The sequence below is a fragment of the Talpa europaea genome, assembly GCF_964194135.1.
Source record: "Talpa europaea genome assembly, chromosome: 2".
Lineage (NCBI taxonomy): Eukaryota > Metazoa > Chordata > Mammalia > Eulipotyphla > Talpidae > Talpa > Talpa europaea.
In genome coordinates, this window is record NC_140068.1 from 16,066,732 (window position 1) to 16,085,862 (window position 19,131).

At 40.7% G+C, this 19,131-nt stretch overlaps 1 protein-coding gene across 1 annotated transcript in view; it reads right to left on the bottom strand.

Moving 5' to 3' along the window:
• The window catches only part of UTRN (utrophin), a gene marked incomplete at both ends in the record, with an annotated part of 425,527 nt that extends 408,138 nt beyond the window's left edge, over window positions 1-17,389 (bottom strand). Inside the window, one exon of the mRNA XM_084229017.1 lies at window positions 17,296-17,389. Coding sequence (XP_084085143.1) covers window positions 17,296-17,389 — 94 coding nt within the window. The remainder of the gene's footprint in view (window positions 1-17,295) is intronic.
• Between the last annotated feature and the right edge of the window lie 1,742 nt (window positions 17,390-19,131).

Consider the following 19,131-nt stretch of genomic DNA (forward strand, 5'->3'; position numbering starts at 1 on the left):
AATCAGAAGACATTTCTGCCGGCATCACCTGATCTCCTCAACTAGAAACTGATACCATAAATGCAATAAGAAGAAAAAAATCATTCACAAACAAGTTCTTTCCATTCCAATTACACCCAAGAAAAGTGAGTTCAGCTTTTGACAGCAGTATCTTCGATATTAGAAACCATGAAATGACTTTTGCCATAAACTCAGTTTAATTCAACAGAGCCACGCTATTCTTAAGATTACCAATCTCAATGTGCAGGTCCTCAATATCCTTCCCTGATAGACAATAACCTCTTATACCATCCACCCTCTTCACATCCTACCTCTGAAAGATTAACTTCCTGTGATCATGAAACTCAGCACATATAAAACCTCCAAATATCACCCACTGCCTTCAAAGTCAGATATATTGTATCTATCCCACCTCTACCTTTTAAAGTCACATAATATTGTGTGTCTTACTCACAACAAAGTATTTAGGGTGTCAGGCAGTTACTGTTATATCTCTATCTCCATGTTGCTCTCCTTCCCCAGTGAGATCCTTATAGCCCAGAAAAAAGAAAACACCTTATCCCATGGTCTCTCTCTCATAGTTCCTTATATACATAATTACCGAAATACCAAAGAAAGAACCTGATATATCCTTAAGAAAGGGAGAAAAACCCTGATGATGCAGAAAATATTAGGAGTTAGCCATGTAAGAAAATTTCTTTAATGGGAATCATTCAAATCCAATAAAATCACAATGCCTTTGGGGCTCTTGTTTTGTTTGTTTGCTTTAAGCAGGGGAAAATTCCAACAGGAACTGTTAAATGAGCAGTTTGGCTCTGCACCCATCTGTAGCTATTCTTGCCACTAAATCAAATTTCTCCCCACTGTCTTAGGACCTAGAAGCTGTGCTGGGAAAGGAGATTTACACCTAGCTGCAAAGCCACCAAGTAACAACACAGGAAGGAAAAGGACCCAGCCAAGACCAGGGGCCCCTCAACACATTTCACCCAGTCCTGGGAAAGCCAGGATCATAGAGTGTCAACTTCAGAATGAATTAGCCTATGATTTAAAAGTTAAAGCTGCTAGATCCTGTAGCAGTTCACCTTACAAAGGGTATATGTATACAGACGGATAGCTACGGGAGGAGTAGTTTCATGTCCAAGTGGGAAAAATAAAGATGGACAGAGAAGAAGGGAATTTTTTCCTAACTTGTGACTCAAAAGCCTAACACACACAGAGAAAAGATGAGCATGAAATATAGTTCTGTCAGATGCTGTGTTTTGGTCACAGAATTTTGGACTTACTTTTAAGTGCTACTGCATTTCCATCAATATGTATGGCTACTCAACTTTCTTAACCTAAAATTCAAAGTGATAATAACTAAGAAACTTGATTCACAATCATATGTCATATAACAAACCAATATAATACAAAACTTTAATTCCAAGCCTTTAACGAAGCAAGCATACCTACAACTAACTTGTCACAAGCACAGCAAACATTCTGAATGACCCTGGCATGCAGTACCCTCCACACAACTCGGTTTAAAATGCTGCTACACTATTTACAATAGCCAAGACATGGAAACAACCTAAATGCCCCCAAACAGACAAATGGATCAAACAGCTATGGTATATATACACAATGGAATACTACTCAGCAATCAAAAAAAGATCAACTCATGCCATTTATGGCAACATGGATGGGGCTGGAGGAGTTGATGCCAAGCAAAATAAGTCAGAAGGGAAAAGATAAATATCAGATGGTGTCACTTACAGGTGGAATATAGGGTAACCAAAAAAAGGGTCAGGAAAAAGATAAAACTTGCAGGCTGGCTGTAGATCTGAGGCATCCAGCAAGGGAGGGAGAGAGAGAGGGATCAACACAGGGGAAGGAAGAGCACAAGGGACTGTGGTGATGGATCATGGTTGCTGTGGTGGTGAGAGAACTTAACTACTGGGACTACACCTGAGGGGAGAAATACTGTATAAAAATGATCAATGTGAGAAAATTAATTTTAAAAAGAAAATAAAATGCTGCTCATGGTGTCAACTCGGCCTCACCGTCCTCTACCGCAAGGATCCAACACAACCGCCATCTTGTGGAATCAGCTCTCACATCATCTAAAGAGTGATGTTTCGTTTTGATCCTTCTTCCTCTGCCTTGCTTCTAAAGCTGCCCAGGTGTTAGTGCCGACCTTTGAACCAACTCTTGGCAGCGTTTACTTTGGACAGGCAGTTTCTCATGACCTTCAAGTCTGGGTTCAACAATGAAATCATTTGGCTGTATATCCTTTTCAGTTATTACTCACAAATAACAAAGGAAGAACTTTCACATGGAATACGGGAACCCAGGCTGGCCAGCACTCACTGTGCGTCACTTGGGGTCACCGACGCTCTCAGCTAAGGTCACAAAGGCCACATAGTGACCTCGGCTTTGTGGAAGGACATGCAACATCTTGCTGAAGTGAAAACAAAACAGCTGTGTGACTTGAAGACAAAAGCCCCTAGGGCTGGGGGCTGAGGAAGGTGCACTGAGAACTGAGTAAGGAGCAGGTAGGAGGGTGAGAGGGGTCTGAGGGGTCGGGAGCAGGTGCCCACATACCTCCCTGGGAGTTCTCCTTCAGTAAGCACCTGGAAGGGAAATTTCTACCCTGGCCTAGACCCTCAGGCATTCCAACCCCAGCCAATTAAAGCAATTCAACAATTTTATTTGAGCCAAATTTGACATTTAACTCCAACAAATTGATTTTTAAAATTAACAAAACAACTCTATTTAACTTACTCATGTTCTTTTCTTTGTTTTAATTACTATTAGCATTCCTCTTCTTAATTTGGCCCTTTCTTCCCCTTTCATCTATTTTTCTAATTGAAGTAACGAAGTGTTAGAACATTATTTAAGTTTCAGAGGTACCTCACTGAGCTCAACTTGTGTATATACGACAAGGTCCTTGACACCCTTTCTCCCCTTCCCTTTCTAGTTTTTATTCTTTAAATTTTATTTTCCAGTAAGAGCAATGTATAACTACCATGAGATAGCATCTCAAACCCATAAGAACTGCACATACTAAAAAAATAAATAACAAGTATTTTGGGGTGCAGAGAAAGAGGAACCTTATTACAAGATTGGTGGGGATACTAACTGCTGCAGCTACTGTGGAAATTGATCTGGGTTTACTTTACAAAACAAAACATAGACATGCCATATGGCCCAGCAATCCCACTCTTGGCGGTCTACCCAAAGAACATAAAACCATCAACGCAAAAAAACTATATGCTCTACAATGTTTATCGCAGCACTACTTAAGAAAGCCAGGACATGGAAGCAGCCAAAATTCCCCTCCATAGACCACTGGATCAAGAAGTTGTGGACTAGCCCTGTTATAGAGCATCCCCGATATTGAATGGGTTCCTGGCTGTGGGTCCTCACCCGCGCGCTTAAAAGGGACTTATTAATACTCCACTACAGACACACACAAAAGGTTAATAAAAGGTTTATTTACAAGGGAAAGGAAATAAGAAAAATGTACAACTCAGGGAGAAAATAGGGAAATAAAGTCTTTAATGCGTCCCACCCGATCTGCCGACCTGGAAACCCAAAGTCACTGTCAGAGCTGGCCTGGCTGGACTCTGCCAGCTGGCGGAGAGCCAAAATGGGGGGCCCCCTAAAGCCCACGTGTCTGCCTTTATACTAACTTGGCTGCTTAACCCCACCCTCAGGTCCCAGCCACCTTCCCTTGGATGGTGATGGGATTTGGAGTTCCCAGTGTCTTTGGCTTTGACCTGGGGTGGGGGTGGAGTCCACAAAGCCTGTATGGAATTAGCTTTAGGACATCCTTTTCCCCCTAACAGTCCCACTGTAGACTAATATCCCACCAAAAGAAACAGATGAAATATAGTCATTTACAGCAAAATGGAAGGAGTTTGAGGTCAATTGTGTGCCGTGAAGCAAATCAGAAAAGCAAAGACAAATGCTGGACATGTACGTAGCAGACCATCTGACAAACACCATCAACACCTGAGGCTCTCCAGCTAAGAGGGAGAGGTAAATAAATAAGGGAATGCATGGGAGGAGTAAGCAAACAAATTGCAAATTGAAAAATACTTCAGTAAGGAAATGGGGGATACTGGGGGGGGGGGGAACCTGTACCTCTAATTTAAAAAGTCCTCCTTTCCTTTCCAGCCCTGCAACCCCCATTTAGACATCCAGAAATAAACCCATCTGGTCTTCCCTCAACTCCTTAATGGTTTTAAATCAAACACAGACACCCAGACTAAGCCCAAAATTGAAACTAATGTTGCCCTGCCTGCCAAACTAACAGAGCTCCGAGCTAAAATTTTTTCCCAAGGAATTAATAATTAGCTCAAAAACAAGGACCAAATTAGGAGAGCAACAGATGAGGGGTTATTTTTTCCTACCTAACAGGGTTGGTCCACATGTGGAGAAAGACTCAAACGGAAACCCAGTCTTTTGAATCCAGCCAGCCCTAGTCAGTCCAGGAACAAGGGAAATAAGAGGACAGTCACATCAGGTGGGGACCCTGCATGGCTGTCACCCCACCATGCAATGCAGACATTCTTGGGCACAGTGGACAGCAACATAACAAGAATATTTACTTGGTGAGACAGTGGAACTAAGCTCATCTGCTTCCCATACACACTTCAAAAGATTTCTAGTCCCCCGAGTTTTCCTTTTCTATCATCAAGGTCAATAGGAGAAGCAGAATAACATGTTAGTTTGGTTCCTTTGACACTGAGACAAGAATAAGTAGATCGTTTTAGATATGATCCCAGGAAACATTAGTGGGGAGTGAAAAAGTAAGACAGGAAAGGACAAGTTGTCAAATAAAGGGAATAAAGGGGTCATTTTCAAGCAAGTTACAGCAGAATTGTAATGCACTGAATCCCACCAGGACCTCAGAGAAGCAGAGTAAAATGCTCACCTCCAAGCCAACTCACCTGAGATGCAGTAGAGCAGTGTGGGGGAAGGCACTGGTCTATGGGCCAGTAGAGCTGGCACTTCCTGCCCACTCTAGTGTGAGCTTTCCCAGCTAGAAAACTCCTCAGGCTAAGGAATGCAGGTGCCTGCCTTGGGAGGAGGGGCTAGTAAGCTAAAGTGCCCAGAGGAGGGTTAAGGGTAGGGCAAGGCAGCCTCCTGGGTTGGGACTATTTACAAAAGGGTCACATTGGTCTGATGACACATATCAGTAAATACAAAGCTGAGCAGTTTGACACAAAATGATCCTTTTAAAAAAAAAAAAAAAAGAATGTCACCTTGTATTTAAATCCTGAAAAGGTGTCATGTTATGGGACACCGCCAATGACACTGTCAAGCATCTTAATCTGAAACAGCAAAGTACTATTTGATAAAACACAATAATCTGAAAGAAACAATTTTCAACTTAGATGCTATTACAGACCAAGCAAAGACATTTACTACAGACTTGATTCTTTAGAGTATGACTTTTCAACTTCAAGTATTCGATGAGAAAGCAATTCAAAGAACAGTAAACCAACAAAGGTCATTACCAAACCTGCAGATGTGGCAGGACAAATAAAGAAACACAGGAAATGTACAACTTGACTAGTCATTACAGATATTGAAAATAAAACAGCACGCGGCAATCACAATTGGATAGTGGCTGGATCTCGGAGATACTGACATATTTATAAACAACTGATGGCATTAAACTTAACATAGTCCTTCAGAGAGTATTTACTACTACACTGTCAGAAGCCCTAAATCCTAAGCCTCTTGTCCCAGAAGTTATATTTCTAAGGATTTACCAGAAATAAGTCATTGATATGTGGGTGATGCCAACAACAATGATATCAACAGTAAATATGTGTACAGCACTTAACAGGTGGTTCTAAACAGTTCTCAACTAGAACTGACTCTGTCCCCTACAAGATACTGGGCATTGTCTGGAGACATGTATTTGACAAAATTGAGGGTAGAGACCAGAAATGCTCTTTAGCATCTGCTGTGCTCCCAGAGGACAACACTCTACAATAAAGATTTAGCTGACACCTATATAATCTTCATGACAATTCTAATTTTTAGGGCCAATAAAGCTTATTTTTTGCTGCACTATTATCCATAATGGTGGGGAAGCTAGGGATAAACTACATACCAAAAAACAAGGAGTGAGTTAAATTCTAGTATAACTACCTAATAAAAACAAAAGACTATGATAAAACTAAAATGTCAGAACAAAAAAAAAATCAGAAGTATAGCACAATCAAAAGTAGTTTAAAACATGATAAAAATTAAATGGAAAAATAAGATATGGAAGTTACTACTGAGTTAAGATGGTAGAAACAGGAATGGCTTTTCTTTTCCAATGTTCTTTTATATTAGCAGGATTTTAAAAGGAAAACACAACAATGAAGAAAAGAAACTTGAAATTTTCTTTAAAGAGTGATACTTTTATGAAGTAAGAAATATCTTATTTTACCAACATAGGAGTTAACAGGCTAAGAAGATAGTCATTATCTTCAAACTGGAAATGAGGATTTCTAAGAAACTGCACCAATATTAGTGCTTTGAATTCTGAAGTTGTTCAGTGTAATAATAAACCATCTAGATTTTTTATCTATTATTAGTTATTTCATGTCTCACTATCACCAAATGAGAATGGGCCAAAAGAATCAAATTTCCATTCAGCTAAGTCCAACTGATTTTAATAGCGCCATAAGATAAGCTCTATAAGATAATAAGTTAATAACCACTATCTTAAATTTTTAAATAACGGTAATGTGAGGAGGAATAGCATTATTATTGTTGCTATTAGCAACACCTACAGAATGCTTCCTATATGGATTACTGTGGAATCGAACCCCTACAACATCCTTAAGAGGTAAATGCTTTTAAGGCCTCCACTTTTCAGTAGATATTACACTTTAAATTAAGCAACTTGACCAGGCCATACAGAGCTAGTAAGCAGAAGTATCTGAATTGAAATGCAAACAGTCTAACTCCTGGGCCTACTTGAATCAGAATATAAGTGTGGTTGGTGACAAGATGGAGAAGAGCGGAAGAAAGATTGACGTGTCTTCCTCTCTCTTCAGCCACAAGCTGATCATACACGCTGCAGTTATGTCAAACCTGCCTTCTGAGGCACGTTTATTAATTTGAATGGGCATAACAATGATTTAACCAGCATGGCCTCCCTCATATTTTCAGCAATCTTAGATTGTTGGTAGTAACCTTTATCTCAGTTAAATACTGTAAATTTTTATAAGCCATTTTATAATCCATCAAAAACAGATGAGTGGATTCGAAGGAGAGAAAAATAAGGCTATGAGAGTTTCTGCAGGAAGTCCTGAGATCAAAGCTTCTAACATGAGGCAATTTTCATCTAGTCTTCCTGTTCTGTTAACATTGCTGTTCTTGTGGGTTTGAGGATTAAAAAAGTAAGTCCATATCCTGTTAACAGGAAAATGAGTACCTCAGAATAAGTAACAGGGAACCAGGGAACTGTCTGTTTAAACCATTTAAATATCTGTTTCAAGAACACTGAAGATGAATGGATAGGAAGGTTAAACCTAACATGCTATTTGCAGATATTAAATTGTGGGGCTTAAATGTCTCTCGTCTAGTCTCACCTACCTAGAGTATTTATTGCAAAATGAAGTCACTAAAAACAAAATGCTGTGATCTTTCGGAGATCCCTGAAGCACAGATTAACTTAACAAATAACTGGGATCAGGACTCTAACAACATATCATCACGGAGAGAGGAGCGGAATTTGGCAATGAGACAATGCACCTGCTTCTCTCTGGAGCCGTTATCAACTCAAAGCTCTGGCTGGCACGCAGGGTGGAGGAACAACTGGTCTCTGAATTCCACACCTATGAGCTGTCTTCAGAGTCACCTGTTTCCAGGGCTGCAGAGTCAGAAAGGACAAAGGCAGATGAAGGGAAGTGGAAAATCTCCTCCATAGAGTGGACATTTCTTTTTCCTACATGGATGTGTCTCTGACAAATTGTGAGCAAAAATAACTTTTTAACACACGTGCTGAATTGCTATATAAGGAAATCCTGGTGTGTCTTTCCTAGCTGTATGTTTTTAAATTTCTCAGAAATAAATATTTGACAATAAGCCAATTTAGACAGTGCTGGTGGGGGAGAGAGAGGGAGGCTGCCCAGAGCAATGTTGCCCCTTAGGAGATCTTGGGCAATCTGGAGACCTTCTGAGGCATTTCAGAAACCCTCAGGGCTAGCAGACACAATCACCTACCATCATCCCTTCTGGTAAGTTGGGGGCCGTGCCAACCCAGTTATAAATATTCCAAATAGTCCCTCTACCTGAACAGACCACGAGCTTTTAGCTCTATCTAACAGAAGCTGAGATGTCAGTAAATGTTCTCACTAATGTGCACTACTCAGAGAGATTAACCCCATGTTAGTTTTTCAAAATAACTTTCCCCTTTCTCAGGTTTTAGAGATCTAATTATTGGCGACTTGCTTTGTGGAGATACCTGAACCTGTAACTGTGCTTGAGAATTCAAATTCAAAACCTTAAGTTAAAAAAAACTTGGCATGTGTTGTAAATCTTATTTCATTTTTATATCTATAAAAACTTTAACAATACAACTTAATACAATGTAAACTTTAACAAATCTTAAGGAGGCCTTTGATCAATGTTATTAATAACAAAAACAATGTATCGATATTGGTTTCTTTCTTGTGACAAGTAACAGAAAGTAAGACTTCCAGAAAAAGAGAAGGGAAGCGGAGTGAGGAAACTGTACCATCTCTGCAACCCTTCTGTCAATGTGAGGCTATCCTAAAATAAGCATTTATTTCAAACAAAGTAAAAATACAAGTAAAGTTATATTTCCTATGTGGGAATATGAGGAAAGTTTACTTTCGCACATGCATATTACATGTTCAGTTTCACATACTATTGATTTACAAAACTAAGGAGTCACAGAGGTGACTTCTGGCTGTGTTGCTGAGTTCCATATGCACACCCGCTTCCCATACCTTAATGACTGGGTATAAGTCTATCTCATTCATTAAACAAACAAAGTAATTTTTAACTAAAACTGGCCTAGGATTTGGGATAGGTCTATGGAGTCTAAACAGGAAAAACAGGCCTTATCTTCAAGATCCTGGTTGAAAGCAGAGGCTCTCAAACATGCACAGTGACTACTCGGAGAGGTGATTAAATGCAGGTTCCCAGGCTGCATCCTGCAGCAACACAACACACTTTCAAAACACTAACCTATTCCATCTGTCACGACTGCTATGACAGATAAACACACCTAGGAATCTTGGAACTTGATCCTGACTGGGAAGCTGTGGAAGCAGAGTAGACACACACTAACCCATACTTGGAAGTCAGGAAAGAATTCCTGGAAAAGATGTACCTGACCAACCAGAGGAGCGAATTGCTGATGATCTCACAGAATAACTGGTGAGGACATACCCTGCTTACCGGGGGAATGCTCAAGCCAGGCAGTTACTGTGCTTCTGAGAGCCACTGGGTGCTGGCTAACAAGCACCAGCCTCAGCAGCTGGAAGTTCGGGTGAGCCTCACTCAGCCCCCAAGGACCAGGAAAAGGGCCCTTGTTTTCAGCAAGCTGGGTCAGGGTGAATGTGCACACAGCATTCCAGAGCCTGCCTAACTGCTGCAGCTCAAACACCCTTCACGTGCTTACTGTTTCACTGGAAGAGCTTGTTCCCAAGCTAATGGTCTTTTCAATTTTAGCCCACTTGAGTGGCAAAACATACTGACCCAGGCTTCTGCCTTGGAGACTTTGTTGCACTGCTTTGTTTTTCTATCTCCTCCACCACCAGGCTGCCAAGAGGCATAGTTCATTAATGATGGTGTCAATTTTTAGCAGCATTCAAGCTCGCTGCCCTTATAATTTACTACTCTAGATCAAGGAAACTGAGTAACTACCAATGAATTTGCAAAGCAGTCACTAAATGGGGACCTAAGGTACTTCATTGATGTCCCTGCACTACCCATGTCAAGGGACAAGCTCCACTGTAATTTATGTCCAGTCTAAGGGCATAGACAAGAGGAAAATCATTGAGTTTCATGATTTAAATCACCCAGCAACTACAACAGGACCCAGGAAATGCAGCGCTCAGAAGAGTTCTTTGGATCGTTTCTTTTCAGCTCCTATTTTTGCTCCTTCTAATTCTTAGTCATACATGGCTCAACTGAAATGGAGAGAAAAACAGGGCAATATTCTACTTAAGAAACATAAATAGATGAGGAATTTTAGCAAATTACAGGGAAATCAATGCTTACTTTCTATTACAAACTTAATATAGTAAGATTTATTCACCATTAAACACCAGGCAAATATTACTTACTGAATGACTTCCAAATTCAATTGTCAATTCTTCATTACAGTAATCAAGATGTGGATTTAACTTCAACACCATTTGTTTTTATTTAGCTTTTATTACTCCGAGAAATGCTAAAGCATAAGGTGTTATGGTCTAGCAACAAATTGAGTGAATGCACAGAATGCAATCTCAGACTTAATAGTGTACAGATCAGTTAGCCACAAAATAAATAATCATCATAAAACATAAGATGATCCTTGCAATAGCAGAAGAAATGGGTAGGAGGGAGGGAGCTGCATTAATAAGGATCCAGTGGGACATGTAGGGGGAAATGAGAATTGTTTCCTCCATCTACTTGCAAAATACCCATATCTTCCCAGTTTAAAATCTATCACTATGAAATTCTCCCTGGTCTTTTAAACACATTGGAGCAAAAATGGAATGTAGTATTTATTTTATAGAACTCACATGGGCAGAGAGAAAATATAACAAGTATTTTCATTTTTTGTGTTTTTTTCCTCCTCTGTTCCCAAATGTCCCCTATATCACTGACCCCTCCAGCCCGACACACAAACACACATACACATGCATACCCACAACATGATACTTTTCCTTTTTCTGCTGGAGCAGTAGTTAGTTAAGCAATAAATATTTATTAACTACTGACTAATCAGTTCCCAGAGTACTGTCAAGTACCAGATTGCTGGGGTGGGTAGGAGTTATCTAGGGAGAAAGTCAATCTGCTGGGGAAATAAATTTCTTCTGTCAAACACAATTCGAGAGCTACTAAACAATAGAAACAATGTGATTGCCTGGGAGTCAAAGCAGAAGCAAAGGCTGGGACTCCAAGCGTTTAACAAGGAAAGGGGTAGGTGAAGCCAGGAGGCTCACCTTGGCAGCAGGCTCCTTGCTAGGGGCTGGCTGGCCCTGTAGAAAAGGGCCAGGAATGGTGTGATGGGGCAGGAGAGCCAGGAGGATGGCTGCCTGATAGGCATTTGCATTGATGATATGCAAGTACAAGCGACCTGGAAGAATTTGTGTGAGATGCCTGTCTTATGACTGCTGGGTAGCCTAGTCTCTCACGGTATCTGGACCAGTGGCATTAAACTGAAATCTATCATGTTCCCAGACCATTATGACAGTTCTCCTGTACTTGGAGAAACAGTCCTCTCCACAGACTAAATAAAGCTTTTTATATAAAGCACCGAAAGGCAACTAGGTCATATAGCACAGAATTATATGGGAGGCTGTATGCCCTTTCCCTGTGCTTGCCTTGCTTGCTTGCAAACAATAAAAACCTTTCTGAACAAATGAAAGTGAACTTTGAAACCAGCCAAGCATTTCAGGCACTCTGCCACGAAGATATCCTCCAAGCAACAGCATGTCATTTGCTGCCCCTTACAGCTCTATATTTCTTGTCACATACGGCATCTGTGGTTAGGTGACCCCAATGAAGAATTAAAGTCTTGCTGCTTTGATATGAAAAATCACTAACAGATCCAGATGGAAGGATAAGGACAAACTTGTGCATTTCAGTATGCTGTTACTAATGGAAGCTCACTTATACTGATGGCTTATTGTCATTTAACTTCTAAGCTGTATCATTTTTTGCTGCATTAACTTGAAAGACTCACCTTTTAAGGACCCACAATTTATTATAATCCTTCCCACAATTTGCCAAATAAAGTGCCAGCCTCATGTTCTATATATCACATGAAAAATGAGTTACTCAATAAATGACTCTGGGGGCCTCCCCGGTGGCACAAAAGGTTGAGTGCAGCACTGTAAAGCTGTCTGCAACCTCTGCAGCGAGGGTTCAATTCCTGGCCAGCCAGAGAGATACCCACATGGTGTGGCAGACCTCTCCTATCTCGCCCGCTGCTCCCCTAGGCAGTGCTTTTGGTGCATCTGCCTGTCCTGCTCTTCACTCTTGTCTCAGGTGAATTCTCTCACCCTCCCACACCTCTGGCCTATACCCCATTTCTTGTATAAAAATAAATAAATCTTAAAAAAAAAAAGACTCTGGGATTTGCCAGCCGCAAGAAAATCATTTATCAATATAGGAAAATGTGATAAAGCAGCAGGGGCACCTAAATAATCACATTCTTTGGCACATTTTAGGATGATGACAGCTCCCTGTGAGTGAAATGAGGAAGAGAAAACATAGAATATAAATCCAAAGACTCAAATCTCTATCCCAAAGACCTAGAAATCAGGTTTGTCTTTTAAGTTGGAAGCTAACCAAGTTAAAACTTCAAAGAAATTCAATTAAGTCATCCAAAATGCGCCATTTTGTAGGAATTTCATTCTGAATTACTGAGTTTAAAAGTCAGAGATCCAAACAACAGAAAAAAGGAGGCGGGGTGGGTCTGAAAAGGTATCTCACTGAAGCTGTCCACAGAGCCAGTCAACATTTACGGAGTTCACACACAAAGAACTGCAAGTTCAAACAATTACATACTACTTTTCACCTTTCTACACTTTGTGGACAGCAATTTCACAGTAAAAGCTTATTTTCCAGCAATTTACCCAAATGAATTAAGATCTGTGGACACAGGTCATTATTTTCAATAATTTTTAAAAATGGGATGCCACTATTCTAGAATGATTTTAACTTTGTTTCAAAAAGGAAAACTATGCTTATGGGAACTTAGATATATAGCTGCATATTTGTGCATTTCTAGAAGTATAGCGGAACAAATAAAACTGTTGATTGGGGGGGATTAACCATTTTCCACTTTAATTTTCGTCATCACTGAATTTTTTTAGGATAGAGGCTGATTACTTAAGGCATTTTTTAAGCTATTTTAATTTATTTACTAATTTCATTACATTACTAATGTAAATAAATTACATTAGATTGGAGATCAAATATTCATTATAATAAAATGCTTCTTTAACTTGAGAGCAACCTTGCAAGGAGTCCACACTCATGTTTACCCAAGTCCCACCCATGTCTCAATGTGTGGCTGAGAAAGAAAGTTCACCCTGTGTTCCTTCCATCCCAGACTAAAATTTCAATTGGGCACAATGGTAGAACTGGGTGATGACTCATCTTCCTTTGCAAAACAATGGAAGTTCTAGTTCAGTGGGAAAAAAACTACTTAAGCTGCCAGTTCACTGAACTGTTCAAATCAAGGTCACAACATTGGGAGAAGCAAGAGGGAGTCTCTGAGCGCCAGATCCTATCTAATTCTCACACCAGTGCTTTCTCTGGCTCGCCGACCAAAATTGCAAAAGATTAGAATCAGAAGCACGTGGTGCCCTCTATGCAGGACTCTACGTACCAAAGTAACACATGAAACAGATCCAAGGTCCAGGTCATAAACACACCTTTCAAGTAATGTCAAGGAAAAACACAACAAAAAAGATGAGGTGTGCACACAGTCTACTTAAAATATTTTAAGTACCATTTTGCACACATTTGATTTCCTATTCCTAGACGCTAGGCAACAGGCAAAGCTCATTATCAAGTAATTAGAGCTTTATGATGTTTTAGAGCTTATTCCTTCTTTGTATCTGGCACTATTAATGGAGTTTGCAAGATGCTTTCAACGTGTTACATCATTCATTCTGACCACAACCTCCTGGAAGGGTCTACAGGTTGGAGAACAGTCTTAGAAGCTCAGTGACTACAAATTGGCCGCCAGAGGGAACGGAGACCCAGGCCCCACCCCCTAAACTGTCTGTTGCCACGTTAGTCATACTCATTTCCTCCCCCAATTTTTTTTGTTTCCAGCAAGTCTCTCTGCCCAGCCTTCTCCCCACTTAATGATTTCTCCCTCAAGTCTGCAAATGATATTCCAGCTGGTATTCCTAACCACCAACTCATTTTCTTTATAAACATTAAGAGCAGCTAAAAATTCACAAGCCCTAGCAAATTTTCCCAGACTGCACTATACTCCGACCACACTAAATTCTTTGTCCCCTTGTTCTGCTACCCTCCATGGGTGGGTCAGGCAGCCTCCAATATCTGGTAAAGATAACCACAGTCCTTCCTTTCAAGCTAATCCTTGCACTGAGCTGTCCTTTGGGATAATTGCCCCCAACAACCCCAATTGCACATGCACGCGTGCACGCACGTGCGCGCGCGCGCGCACACACACACACACACTCTCCTGATGAAATCCCAAAGTTGTCAACCTGCCTTGTCTCATGAAGACCGGACAACCAAGACTCTTCTCTTTTCTTACAGGTCTGCCCAACGTGTGCTGATAGTAGCCTGTTTCCCTATGAAATTCTTCCCAGGTGAGAGTTTATCTCCAAATGGGTCACAGTGTAATGTGTCATACTCTCTTACATCAGCACATACCGGAAACTAAGAGATCCAACCCTCTTTCAGCGGCCCTGTGCTCTGAGGAATTTATTCATTCATTCCACTGCAGATACTTAGTCTTTCCTGTAAGCCAAGCACACACTTAGGTGCTGGGTACAAAGGTGACAGAGCTTCCTTCTTGTGCCTTTCCTCCTTGAGAGCTTTCGGTCTAGTGGGGAATGAATAACCCTCCCCCACGCCCCTCCAAATTGACTCTACATTAAAATTGCTGGGAGTCGGGGTGGGTGCAGGGGAGGGAATGTTGGAAAAACCTACAAAATCCAGGCCTCGGGATCTCTGGTGTGGGGCTCCAGTGTTTTCATGATGTTAATGTGAACCCATAGTTGAGGATATTTTTAACCCATCCATCTAAAAACGAAACAGCTAACAGAGTCCTAAGAGCAGAGAAAAAAGCAGGAAGGATGACAAGAAAAGTAGGGCCTCCCAGAAGCAGACTCCTGCACAGGGCAATTTCTAGGCATAAATCATCTGTGCATTAGTAGATCTTGCAAGACTCATAATGGCACACAAGAATTTTGTTTTTGACATTTCAAGTCTTTTTTTTTAAACTTTGGCCTCCCTCAAATTACCTCTAACATTTGTTCATTTGTGCACTGACATCAAGATTAAGAAAAGGAAAGAAAACTATTTAACAAAAGGTTCGGATAAATAAAGTAAGATTACGTATCAAAGATGGATGGGTGCATGGATGGATGGATGGATGGATGGACAGATGAAAAAAGAGATATTTTACTCAGTTTCTCCATTTCATTTCAATGGATAGGTGAGAGGCAAATATCCTGTATTACAGTTCCACATTCTAAATGACAGCATACAGCAAAGGTCTGGCAATTTCAAAATCAAAACTGAAAGGCTAATTTTGAGCATCTAAGAATCTAGTATCTACTGTGTTTTATTCCCTGTTCTATTATTCTCTTTAGGTTTGGCAACAGTCATTTGAAATATCAACTTCTGCAAAAAAGTCAAAAGTTTAATGTAAAATATTAATAGTTTTACTCTCTCCACAGTACTGAGTAAATAAAGAATTCATCCCAATGTTTAATCTAATATGGAGACATCTCTGGATACCCAAAAAAAAAAAAAAAAAGGGCTAAGCATGGTCATGTACGCCATCCATAAAAATGTGTTTTTTACATCTTTATTTCTAACAAGATCACTAAAGACAGATGCCCTGCAGATACAAGGAAAATATTTAGCTCAGTAGCAACCGTTGAGAAGAGTCTAGGCCCTTGTGGAATTTGAACCCATGCACGGCATTAGTTTTCTATTTTTATTAAAACATCATGTCCAGAAATACTTTTTTTAATACTTTCTATTTTCCAAAAGTCTTAGGACTGGTCAGAAGAAAGGAAAGAAGAGGATCAAAACTCACATCTGAAGGAGCAACCTATGTGATTGAAAGTTAGCTTAGCTCGAATGTTTGTTTATATATTTTCATCTAATTATCTTCTGCTTTCAACCACCGTGGCCACCTCAGACCCTCTGTAGCAAGACAGTGAGACACAGATTAGCTGACCACAGACTACTAAAGCCAGGGAATCAAGTGGAAGTCCAGAAATGTCTTTGAAAGCCGCGACACTGCCATCTCTAGTTCTACACCGCAGGGCTTAATTCGGGTTCCTGAAAAATATTATAAGTTCCTGTTGAAACCAACAGATTCTTCAAATAAGAGAGAAAAGTAATAGCTAAGGAAAGGCTGGATAGCACACTGATCTCCTATTCCACTCAGCCAAGAAACCAAATCTACCAAGGCATGGGCCGCTCCAATCATTTGCTTTAAGTGTGCGCCACAGTAACAATGCTCAGGAGGATGCCTCCATCCCTTTCCAGGGAGTTAGCACAGAAAATGTGAACAGAGAAACGAGTAATTCCAAGGGCAAGAAAAACATTTTTAAAAAACTCTAACCAGCATCAAAATTTTTCTACAGCAACAATATTCATGTAGGACTGTGTGGTCCAAGGAAAGACATCAACTTGGATATTTTTTCCAGAAAGCTTATGTGACCAGCACATGAATACATACATTACACAAGAACAGGGCGTCTGGACAGAGTGGGAAAACTAGGTCACCCTAGAAGGAAACCCCAGAGCAAGAAAAGCATATGACCACATCCTAGGAGAGTTCTGCATCTACTTTTCTCCTAGACAAGGCTGCATCATTACACAAGAACCTCCCTTTCCAGCCCCGCCTCAAAATTACAAACATCCTGATGTAGTGTTCGTCAGCTCTGAAATAAGTCTTCTAAAAAGTAAAATATATTTTTAGCACAACAGTATAAGCCAAATATAACATGAGTGAGCTCTCCCCTATTCAGCACAGCACAAAGGTTTCCTATACAGGATTTACAGCAAGCACATGGTGAGCTACTTTGAAAGCACAGAGGTAAAGTGAAGCATATCCGTCACAACAAATCTTCAGTTCCTCTAGTGCCGTTTCTAAAGCAGCCAATAAATAACATCAGCAAAGGTTCATATTCCGAAGAGCATGAGGAAGCAAGCAAGGTTGGTCTCCACTGTTCAGTCTAGAGGCCCAGGCCAGGCTGCCCCTTACCAGCCACGCAACACCTTTGGTGGCTTGTAATTTAACACATCAGGCTCGCCAGTCAGGAAGACTGCTGACACCCTCCTTTCAAACCTCCTGCTGGGAGCCATGCAAATGGACAGACCTACCTGGTAACTGCTTGCAATCCTGGAAAGCTACCTGCTCTCGCAAATCAAATCCGCACTTCTTCCAGCGAAACGTGGTGGCCGCCCGGATACTCATCTCCTACATTGGCTTAAATGCCCGGGGAAGATGCAGAGGAAGCGGACAACAAAAGCAGCCTGCGAAGTGCACACTGGGATGTCCTGTTTGGGGTGGCTTTTATTTTTCCCATGAGAGGATCTGACTAAACCCAATCTCCTCTGAGCACCAGACAGGAAGTTACACTGAGCAGCTAGTGAAAACTACTTTGGTTGTTTTTTTTTTTTCTGTTTTTGTTTTTGTTTTAAATTGTCACAACTAAGGGCCTTTGAGTATTTCTGATCTCCTACAAAGAGATTATACTTTGCTTCCTGTTTTGACAGCGTCAGCTGGCCAGGGACACCTCCACCCACCTCCCTACCCACTATGTGTATAAATAGAGACTGCCCTGCCTGGGCATACAACTGGGCGGAAGGGCTAGGTTGCACATTAACTAAACTTCAAAGAATCAATCGGACTTGTTATTTCACCTTAAGGTACACATATACTTTGGGGAACTGAAACTCACACGAATTCTTCTTCACTCCTTAGAATTTGCTATTATGCAAAAAAAATAACCACACGGAATTATCATTATTTAAATTTTAACTCGTATTTCCAGTCTTTTCTATTTTACATATTTTCTTTTCCCTCTTGCTGTCATTTACACGTGTGCAATTCACACAAGAAGGAAAATTATTACCTATATTCTTTACTTCACCTGCTTTCTTATTCCTATGCTCTTTTTTCTCTCCTGATTGAAAATGGAAAACTTCTACTTAGGAGCAAAGATTACTATAGACTATATACCCTTACCAGGATACATACAGATTTATTAAAAACCATTTCTCTTCTTGTTACTGGCTGATGTACAGGAAAGAATCTGCTAGTACCTGCCCATTCTCCTCCTTATCTGTGTTTTTCCTAGACCAGAAGAGGTATGATGTGGCAAAATACTTTCTCTAAACCTCAGTCTCCAAATCCGTAAAACGGAAATAGTGACCCTTCCTGCCTCCTTAGACAGTTGTGAGCACAAAGACAATGAAAAGCTCAGAGATATGGGTTATATCTTCTAATCAAACCCCAATTCTTTTTTTTTTAAAGATTTATTTATTTAATTATACAAGCACTGGGTACAGTCAGAAGCGCGGGAGGGTGAGAGAATTCACCAGAGCCAGAGCGGGGAGCAGAGCAGGCAGAAGGACTGAAGTACACTGTTGAGGGGAGCAGCGGGTGCAGCAGGAGAGGTCTGTGAGCCATGTGGGACCCTCGCCGGCGGCCGTGGATCGAACCGGCGCTGCAGAGGCTGCGGGCAGCTTCACAGCCCAACGCTCAACCGCTGCGCCACTGGGGAGGCCCAAACCCCAATTCTTTTTTTGTGACAGCTTTATCCAGATACAGTTCACACAATTCACATTGTATGAATCATACACTCAAAGAGTATGATTCAATGATCATTAATATAGTCACACAGTTGTGCATCCCTCAGGGCAAGCAATTTTAAAACATTTTCCTCATCCCAAAAAATCAGTCACTCCATTTCCTCTCCAACCCCTGAGTCCTTAAGCAGCCACAAAAATCTACTTTTAGCCTCTACAGAATTGACCCCCCTGAGCAATTCATAGAATGAAATCACAGAAAATGTGTTCTTTTGTAACTGACTTCATCACTCCATGTGATGTTTTTAAGTTCATCTATGTTGGAGCCTGTATCAGCATGTCATGTCTTTTTATAGTTGCTAATATCCCTAAATAATTATCAGTACTCCACATTGCACTTATATT